Below are 9,231 nucleotides of genomic sequence, written 5' to 3' on the forward strand. Positions count from 1 at the left end.
TTTTTTGGTGCTTTTACAGGAAATGTAGTTAGCAAAATCTTACAAAAAATCTCATGAATTAGGCTTGAACAGCTTTTTCTTTTGGTTTTGTCTGAACTACATCCTAACTTGTGCTCCATCCTTTGTCCTGCGGGGAAAAGGACAGAAAATGCGATGACATGTTATCTCTTAAAAACACAGTTGCGAGTTTTGTTGACAGAGAGGTTAGAAATGTAATATTTAGTCAGGTTTTTTTAATGACCTTTAAAACACAAGTGTTGTTACTATTTTAGGACTTAAATCCACCATAAAACAAAAATGATCATGACTCAAAAATGTATTTGTTGAACTACACTACACAGAGTTTCATGTGGAGAGAAAAAAAAAGTGTGTACATTTATATATGCTGTTGGAAAATTTCACACCTGTTTATGCTCTCCTTGTTTGAGTTATGACTTTGTCGCTGGTCTCAGAGTCAATTCTGGTCTAGCAGGCAAGTTACACAAGAGTGATGTGGACACTGAAGTCTGCATAAGGTACACAAAGGAGTAAACGGAGTGTGTATAGCACTTGGTGCAGTGCCCCCCTGCCCCCAAGCTAGGCGACTGACTCCAGCAGATCCTAGGAACAACATCAAGATCTCTGTCCAGAAGAGTGCAGTCCTAGAAACAGCTACTGCGCAGGACCCTGAAGCTCCCAGGGCCCAAGCTTGAAGGATAAAAACCACCTGCAGGGGGAAGAGGAGAAAAAAAAACAGAGATATTATAATTTATTTGGCTTCAAAATATCACTTTTTAAATCTTCTGTCTAATTGAGAAATGTATTAAACTTATTTATGATGAACACTTTTATTTGCATCACATTGTACAATCATTTCATTAGTTTTCTGTGGATGCATGTGTACTTTTGAGTTGCTTTGCAAATTAACAAATAATGATTTACAGTTCATTTTATTCCACATGGATTTAACCCACATAGCTGATTGCTGATTATAAATAATTCCCGTGTTTAACTATATCAGCTAACTTAATATTAATACTAATTGTTACCCTTCCTACTGTAAATGCCTGATTTTATCAGACACATGCATATTGTGTAATCATACAGGGTTTGACCTTCTTTTTTTAAAAAAACAAAATTTATTCCAAGCAAACGTTTTTATACAATTTTTTCTCCACTTTTCTGGAGTAATTTCGGCACACAATGGAAAGTTGTTACAACAGCAACAAAATAATCAGAAGAAGAAGAAAAGAAACTAACCAATCAGGGCTCACGTACGACTTGCAGCCAATCAGCGTAAACTTTAAAAACTCACCCGCCATGATTGTTATGTTTCTGCACTGAGCTTGTACGTTGCGCTGTCAGCTTTTAGTAAGTAGACAAAAAAGAAAAGAAAACAATTGTACCTCTTTGGAAAAAGAAAAAAGGTAAGTTGGGTTTTTAATCATAAAAGTTGTTCACTTAGATATATTTGTTAACGGAATGTTGAACCCTGCGCGAGTCCTTCTGTCAACAGTCGCGGTGGAGTGGGTTACAAAACTAGCATTGGTTGAATAATTAGCTCATGTTCCTGGTTCGCCTTTGAAAGTATCTATTTTCTACTCACTACACTTTTTAGTAGCAGTAGAACAAAACACTGTGCTGGCTCACGTTTATTTTCTCCGCCTTTTGCCGTATTATACTTTGCTTTTACTCAGGTATGTAGTTGGTGTAAGGTTCACGACTCCTTCAAGTCATACTTTAATCCAGTAACACTGACGTTAACGTTTGCTTGCAGAGAAACCACCAAGGAAAAAATTAAGCCATCGAGACGCCATTCCTGTCGTTGCTTTAACGCAATTGTTTGAATTTCCGGAGAATAAGAAAAGCGGGAGGGGAAAAAAACACAGCGTCAATATTTTTGATCTGTTGGTGGTTACGTCTACAAGCTTGTAGCTAAACAGGCCAAAATGAAGCCGTTTTTTCCGTGTTACCATTTATAGTGCCTAGCCTATACCACATACTTTTCTCTTTTTTTTCCTGACAGCTCTTGCTCAGTACATTGTCCATGTTTTGGGAATTATTTTGTGTGTGGTTTTAAAATTGCCACCACATGAATAATGACACTAATACGTTTAAAAACTTTCTAATTTCTATTCTTATAGCTGATTACAACACAAAAAAATTTGCCTTTCAGTTTTGGATCCCTCTCATTTTTAACTAATATGACAAATGTCTCCTAATGTCTGTAATATCCATTGCATGCAATCTGCAGTACCTTTCAAAACATTATCTGTTTCCCTTCTTGAAAAATCCAGATACCTGATTATGGAGTCTCGATTTGCTCACCTGCGGCAGCGGGACATCAGTGTGTTGATGCTTAGGGTAAAAATGTCTCGGAGAAGGTCTCATTCCCAGAAGGAGAATCGAGAACGTACCGTGAACACCCGGAGGCAGCTGGAAATGTCCTCCCTGGATGCCTCTATTGCAGTGGCCAATATGTCAACCATACAAGAGAAGACGAAAAACAATGAAAAACCTGCTAAAGGTATGGCTTCACAGTTTAAAAAAAAAAAAAAAAAAAAAAAAAATGCACTGCTCTAGCTTATTTGTGCCCTTCCCCATGCTTGTTCCTCCACAGCAAAAGCAGTGGAAGATAGGCTGAAACAGCTCAAGCGCTGGAAGGAGCGGAAGGCTCTTGAGAAAGAGAAAGAGAAGAGGGAAAGGGAGCGTAAAGGGGTGTTTAAGATTGGTCTGTATCATCCAACGGGAACCATTACCTCACTACCTGCTGTCCCAGATGCCTCAACAAAAATCCAAGAGGTAAGAGGGGACTTGTCAAAAAACACTTTAGATAATTTATTCTAAAACATGTCTGTGAATCACACTACTTCCCTATCTTTTTGTTGGTTCTTTCATAACTGTGATGACCACGTGATATCAGAAGATTTTTTTTTTTATTTTTAATTTTTTTTTGTCTCAGTGGAATTTATTTATTTTTGGTTATGTTTTCAGAAAAAGGCGAACACGGCTCCATCCCAAAGTATTAGAGTCACTCGTTCAATGAAACAGCAGCAGCAAGTGGAGAAGGTACTGTTTTCTTCCACACATGCACCATTGTTTTCACAGGTTTTGTATTTAACTATTTAAAACAAAAAAACTAATACTTTGTTCATTTGCAGCCTCTGAAGATACAAGATCCAAATACTGGAGTGAAGAAGGGTAAACTAACTGAATGCCCCTTAACTGACTTTTTATTTTTAAATGCAGCTTTAGATTAGAAGCAGTTTTAGTAATGACCTTCTTCTTTCTGTAGGACAACCTGCTGTGGAAAGATCAACAAGGACCCGGGTAGCTTCTGCCAAGCCTGCATCAACTACAACCAAGACCAAAGGTACAAATAATTAAAAAAAGAAAAAAAAAAAAAAAACTGCCCTTGAAACCAGCCATTGTGCTTTTTTTGTTTTGCAGTACTGCATTCCTGTGTTTAGCTCTTAATTTGTGTCTGTATTATCCCATTCTACCATAGAAGCACCTGCCGTACGAGCTTTGTCAACCAGATCTGCCAACAGACCTCCAGTTCCTGTGGTAAAGGGCAAACCTAAGGACAAGACTGCAGGTATTGTCTGGTTTGGAAGCTCATTTAATATCGAAACTGGGGAGGGAAGTTAAGAAATGGCGTTGAGGTTTAAAACATAAATGGATATTTGTTTGTGTTTAATGTCTCTCACCAGTGTCCAATACAAGAACCACAAGGAGCCGAGCAAATCTTAATCCTGTGGCTCCCCTGTCTGGTGCACAAAGGAACTGTAAAGGTATCATGAACCAAAAAACCAAAACAAAATTTGTTCCAAATGTGTCTGCCTCACTTTACATTGTGAACAGTTGTTGGAATTTCTCTCACCATTTTTGTTGTCCTTCTTTATGAAACACAGAAGCAGTCAATGACACTGTCCATCATGCTATCTCAGAGGTGAGCAGTTCAGTGAAACACACGGCAAACTAAACTTGTGATCAATTTTTAAGTAACTTGGAGTTTAATTGCTTTGCTGCTCCTGTCGTGTGCAGGAACCTGAGCTGACAGAGCCTGAGATGCAGGACATTGAGAAAAGACCTAGTCCTCCCAGCCCGACACCATGTGCTGAGGAAGAAGACATGGTGGTGGCTCAATCTCCAGCCAAGCCTGTTTCTGCTGATCTCGTCCCATCTACATCCTCATTTGCTCCAGAAGGTTTTCTCTTCCAGGCTCCGACTGGCTTGTCATCCTTCAAGTTTGAGCCTCTCACACCTCGTTCAGCAGACTCCTTCCTTACACCAAGGTCTGCTTCTTTTTTCCGTTTCATCTGCTCAAATTTTCCGTTTGTTTGCAGAGAAACCACCAAGGAAAAAATTAAGCCATCGAGACGCCATTCCTGTCGTTGCTTTAACGCAATTGTTTGAATTTCCGGAGAATAAGAAAAGCGGGAGGGGAAAAAAACACAGCGTCAATATTTTTGATCTGTTGGTGGTTACGTCTACAAGCTTGTAGCTAAACAGGCCAAAATGAAGCCGTTTTTTCCGTGTTACCATTTATAGTGCCTAGCCTATACCACATACTTTTCTCTTTTTTTTCCTGACAGCTCTTGCTCAGTACATTGTCCATGTTTTGGGAATTATTTTGTGTGTGGTTTTAAAATTGCCACCACATGAATAATGACACTAATACGTTTAAAAACTTTCTAATTTCTATTCTTTTAGCTGATTACAACACAAAAAAATTTGCCTTTCAGTTTTGGATCCCTCTCATTTTTAACTAATATGACAAATGTCTCCTAATGTCTGTAATATCCATTGCATGCAATCTGCAGTACCTTTCAAAACATTATCTGTTTCCCTTCTTGAAAAATCCAGATACCTGATTATGGAGTCTCGATTTGCTCACCTGCGGCAGCGGGACATCAGTGTGTTGATGCTTAGGGTAAAAATGTCTCGGAGAAGGTCTCATTCCCAGAAGGAGAATCGAGAATGTACCGTGAACACCCGGAGGCAGCTGGAAATGTCCTCCCTGGATGCCTCTATTGCAGTGGCCAATATGTCAACCATACAAGAGAAGACGAAAAACAATGAAAAACCTGCTAAAGGTATGGCTTCACAGTTTTTAAAAAAAAAAAAAAAAAAAAAAAAAAAAATGCACTGCTCTAGCTTATTTGTGCCCTTCCCCATGCTTGTTCCTCCACAGCAAAAGCAGTGGAAGATAGGCTGAAACAGCTCAAGCGCTGGAAGGAGCGGAAGGCTCTTGAGAAAGAGAAAGAGAAGAGGGAAAGGGAGCGTAAAGGGGTGTTTAAGATTGGTCTGTATCATCCAACGGGAACCATTACCTCACTACCTGCTGTCCCAGATGCCTCAACAAAAATCCAAGAGGTAAGAGGGGACTTGTCAAAAAACACTTTAGATAATTTATTCTAAAACATGTCTGTGAATCACACTACTTCCCTATCTTTTTGTTGGTTCTTTCATAACTGTGATGACCACGTGATATCAGAAGATTTTTTTTTTTTAATTTTTTTTTGTCTCAGTGGAATTTATTTATTTTTGGTTATGTTTTCAGAAAAAGGCGAACACGGCTCCATCCCAAAGTATTAGAGTCACTCGTTCAATGAAACAGCAGCAGCAAGTGGAGAAGGTACTGTTTTCTTCCACACATGCACCATTGTTTTCACAGGTTTTGTATTTAACTATTTAAAACAAAAAACTAATACTTTGTTCATTTGCAGCCTCTGAAGATACAAGATCCAAATACTGGAGTGAAGAAGGGTAAACTAACTGAATGCCCCTTAACTGACTTTTTATTTTTAAATGCAGCTTTAGATTAGAAGCAGTTTTAGTAATGACCTTCTTCTTTCTGTAGGACAACCTGCTGTGGAAAGATCAACAAGGACCCGGGTAGCTTCTGCTAAGCCTGCATCAACTACAACCAAGACCAAAGGTACAAATAATTAAAAAAAAAACAAAAAAACAAAAAAAAAACTGCCCTTGAAACCAGCCATTGTGCTTTTTTTGTTTTGCAGTACTGCATTCCTGTGTTTAGCTCTTAATTTGTGTCTGTATTATCCCATTCTACCATAGAAGCACCTGCCGTACGAGCTTTGTCAACCAGATCTGCCAACAGACCTCCAGTTCCTGTGGTAAAGGGCAAACCTAAGGACAAGACTGCAGGTATTGTCTGGTTTGGAAGCTCATTTAATATCGAAACTGGGGAGGGAAGTTAAGAAATGGCGTTGAGGTTTAAAACATAAATGGATATTTGTTTGTGTTTAATGTCTCTCACCAGTGTCCAATACAAGAACCACAAGGAGCCGAGCAAATCTTAATCCTGTGGCTCCCCTGTCTGGTGCACAAAGGAACTGTAAAGGTATCATGAACCAAAAAACCAAAACAAAATTTGTTCCAAATGTGTCTGCCTCACTTTACATTGTGAACAGTTGTTGGAATTTCTCTCACCATTTTTGTTGTCCTTCTTTATGAAACACAGAAGCAGTCAATGACACTGTCCATCATGCTATCTCAGAGGTGAGCAGTTCAGTGAAACACACGGCAAACTAAACTTGTGATCAATTTTTAAGTAACTTGGAGTTTAATTGCTTTGCTGCTCCTGTCGTGTGCAGGAACCTGAGCTGACAGAGCCTGAGATGCAGGACATTGAGAAAAGACCTAGTCCTCCCAGCCCGACACCATGTGCTGAGGAAGAAGACATGGTGGTGGATCAATCTCCAGCCAAGCCTGTTTCTGCTGATCTCGTCCCATCTACATCCTCATTTGCTCCAGAAGGTTTTCTCTTCCAGGCTCCGACTGGCTTGTCATCCTTCAAGTTTGAGCCTCTCACACCTCGTTCAGCAGACTCCTTCCTTACACCAAGGTCTGCTTCTTTTTTCCGTTTCATCTGCTCAAATTTTCCTTTTGCTAAATATGTACTGAAACACTGATGTTGGCCACAGTATTGCAAAACACCAATTAATAGATGCGTTTACTGCTGTTGTTACTCAGCATTACTGTGACGAGTCAGGCAGTAGTATATTATAGTATTCTGTTTAGGGTGTCTGCAAGTTTAATAATAGAAATACTATACCAGAGTATTGATCTATATCACAGGAGGAAGCAATGTTATATTTTAGCACTGATATTTCTGTTTGTTATGATGTTGCAGATTTTTCTTTTTTGGGCCCTTTTTTTAAAGAAAATATGTAGGCTTTAAAATTTCAGTCAATCTAAAAGCAGTGCTTTTCTTTCCATCCAGCTCCAGCTTCAACCTTCCACCAGCCCCCGTATTCAGTGATGAGCAGAGCGAATCGTGTCCACCTAAATCTCCTCTGCGCTCTCCTCCTCATACCTCTCCCACAGTTGCCCCTACAAGTCCAGGTGGATCAGTGGAAACAAAGCACGACGTACCATATTTCAGGTACTTTTCATATCGTTTAGTCTTTCAAAAAAGAACCTTTTTTTTTTTTTTTTTAATAAACATTTTCTTTTAAATTCTTCAGATCAGAAATGGCCAATGAGACAGAGAGACTGACGGGCTTGTCTCTCCACTGGGAGTCTAAAGTGGAGGATGAGTCCATCCCACAAGAAAGTGAGTTTATCTTCTACACCAATTGATTATTAAAATCTTGAATATTTAATTTTGGTTCTGTAGATAGTTGTTGTTTTCATATGAGGAAAATGGTGGATTTCTCTGACTAATAGTAATTTTGTTATCTTTTTTTCTCATCGTGTTCAGTGAGAGATCGCATGCGCACAGCTGTTGGCCAAGCACGGCTGTTGATGAAAGAACGCTTCAACCAATTCAGCGGTCTGGTGGACGACTGTGAGCTAGGCCGAGGGGAGAAGGTCACCACCTGCACTGACCTGCAGGGGTTCTGGGACATGGTTTATTACCAGGTGATGCCTCAAGAGAGGTGCAACACACACATTAACACGCAAACAAGGAGAAGAGGCCTAACATCTGTTTTGCACTCTTTCCCTATTCTAGGTCGAGGATGTCAACAAGAAGTTTGACGCTCTGAAAGAAGCAGAGGAGCGAGGCTGGGTGGAGGAGCACAAGCCTCCACCACGACAGAAGAAAGTAGTGAAGGTAAAGATTCCTAATTTAAGCTTTGGTTCAAAAACACACAGCTGTGCCATCATAAAACTGACTATATTAACACATCACCGAACTAATCATTGAGTTTTATGGTTGTTGTTTCTGTAGTCATTTGCATATGAAGGCCTCTGTGTTTAAGAAAACAGCTTGTCCCGTCTTTTTAACAGAAACAGCCAGCAGCATCTGCAAAGCCTGCAGGAACTAATGCAGCAGCTAAGGCTCGTCTGGCTGCCGCAAAAGCAGCTATGAAAGCCAAAAAGCAGGCAGCTGAGGCAGAGAAGGCAGCTGGTGCTGCTAACACTGAAGACTGTCTCGTCTTGGGCTCTCAGAATCCACACCCACAGGCAGGGGCTCAAAAGCAGGACACAGTGGTCTTTGATGGAGGCTTCTTCCAGGTGGAGAGCCCAGCTAAACAATCAGGTGACTTGCATGCCAAAAGTTTGTACTTTAGATGACTCTGGATTTGGTCTAATCATATTGCACATGTTGTTTTTTTTTTTCTTTGTTCAGTTAGGAGATCCAGCCATTTAAATGCTGCTGTGCTGCCTGGGGTCTCTCCCTGCTCCACATATCTCTCACCTAGAAGGGTCACCCGGCGCTCCCTTGCGTTGGCTCAGACACCTGTTCAACATGTTCACACACCTGCACACCTCTGCCTCACTGTCAGACAAACCCCAGAACCAAAGTCTCAGTGCGGCACTCCTCAGGCGACCCAGAGCAGAAGGGACATTGTGAACATCTCTATGGATTTCTCACCTGTCAAGGAAGTGATTTCAGATGACACCCAACCTGACGGATGCCCTGCACAAGTGTCAGAAAAAGTCTCCACAGACATTCCCTCTGTTCCACAACTCCTTCCAGCAATCCTCGAGCCAGCCGAGGATCTAACTGTTGATAACCCTGTCAGTCCAGCAGTTCCAGGCTCTCCGTGCAAACAACCTACCGTGCCCCCAGCTCCTGAGCCCTCATCAGCCCCGAGCTTTACACTGTCGCCCTGTGCAACTCCTAGCCAACCTTCCGTCTCTTCATCTGCTGTGCAGGGCCTCGTGGAGACTCTGTGTCACACACCAGACAGCACAGTTGTTGAGGTAAAATAAATTTCCCCCCCAATTCTGTGTTGTGCCTCAGAACTTTTTTTTTTTTTTTTTTTTGGGGGG

At 40.8% G+C, this 9,231-nt stretch overlaps 1 protein-coding gene across 2 annotated transcripts; it reads left to right on the forward strand.

Moving 5' to 3' along the window:
- Positions 1-1,259: 1,259 nt before the first annotated feature.
- Positions 1,260-9,186, forward strand: LOC146523435 (uncharacterized). 2 transcript variants are annotated; one of them, XM_085153764.1, is made up of 25 exons: positions 1,260-1,406; positions 2,277-2,506; positions 2,600-2,781; positions 2,974-3,048; positions 3,141-3,180; positions 3,275-3,352; positions 3,488-3,577; positions 3,693-3,773; positions 3,894-3,931; positions 4,027-4,277; positions 4,849-5,078; positions 5,177-5,358; positions 5,546-5,620; positions 5,712-5,751; positions 5,846-5,923; positions 6,064-6,153; positions 6,269-6,349; positions 6,470-6,507; positions 6,603-6,853; positions 7,232-7,393; positions 7,476-7,564; positions 7,712-7,872; positions 7,964-8,065; positions 8,242-8,494; positions 8,585-9,186. In XM_085153764.1, exons 2-25 carry the CDS (start codon positions 2,287-2,289, stop codon positions 9,169-9,171), a joined length of 3,474 nt encoding a protein of 1,157 aa, XP_085009890.1. In that variant the 5' UTR covers positions 1,260-1,406; positions 2,277-2,286; the 3' UTR covers positions 9,172-9,186. The 2 variants fall into 2 exon arrangements, with proteins under 2 accessions (XP_085009890.1, XP_085009891.1); XM_085153765.1 differs by having other exon boundaries at positions 3,491-3,577.
- Positions 9,187-9,231: the final 45 nt, after the last annotated feature.

The sequence above is a fragment of the Neolamprologus multifasciatus genome, chromosome 3, assembly GCF_963576455.1.
Source record: "Neolamprologus multifasciatus chromosome 3, fNeoMul1.2, whole genome shotgun sequence".
NCBI lineage: Eukaryota > Metazoa > Chordata > Actinopteri > Cichliformes > Cichlidae > Neolamprologus > Neolamprologus multifasciatus.

Bases quoted from the DNA above. Each gene is read 5' to 3' on its own strand.
- LOC146523435 (XM_085153764.1), top strand. From the start codon at position 2,287: ATGGAGTCTCGATTTGCTCACCTGCGGCAGCGGGACATCAGTGTGTTG. The intron at 3,353-3,487 runs GTACAAATAATT...ATTCTACCATAG, and splicing joins AACTACAACCAAGACCAAAG to AAGCACCTGCCGTACGAGCT. The intron at 7,873-7,963 runs GTGATGCCTCAA...TCCCTATTCTAG, and splicing joins GGGACATGGTTTATTACCAG to GTCGAGGATGTCAACAAGAA.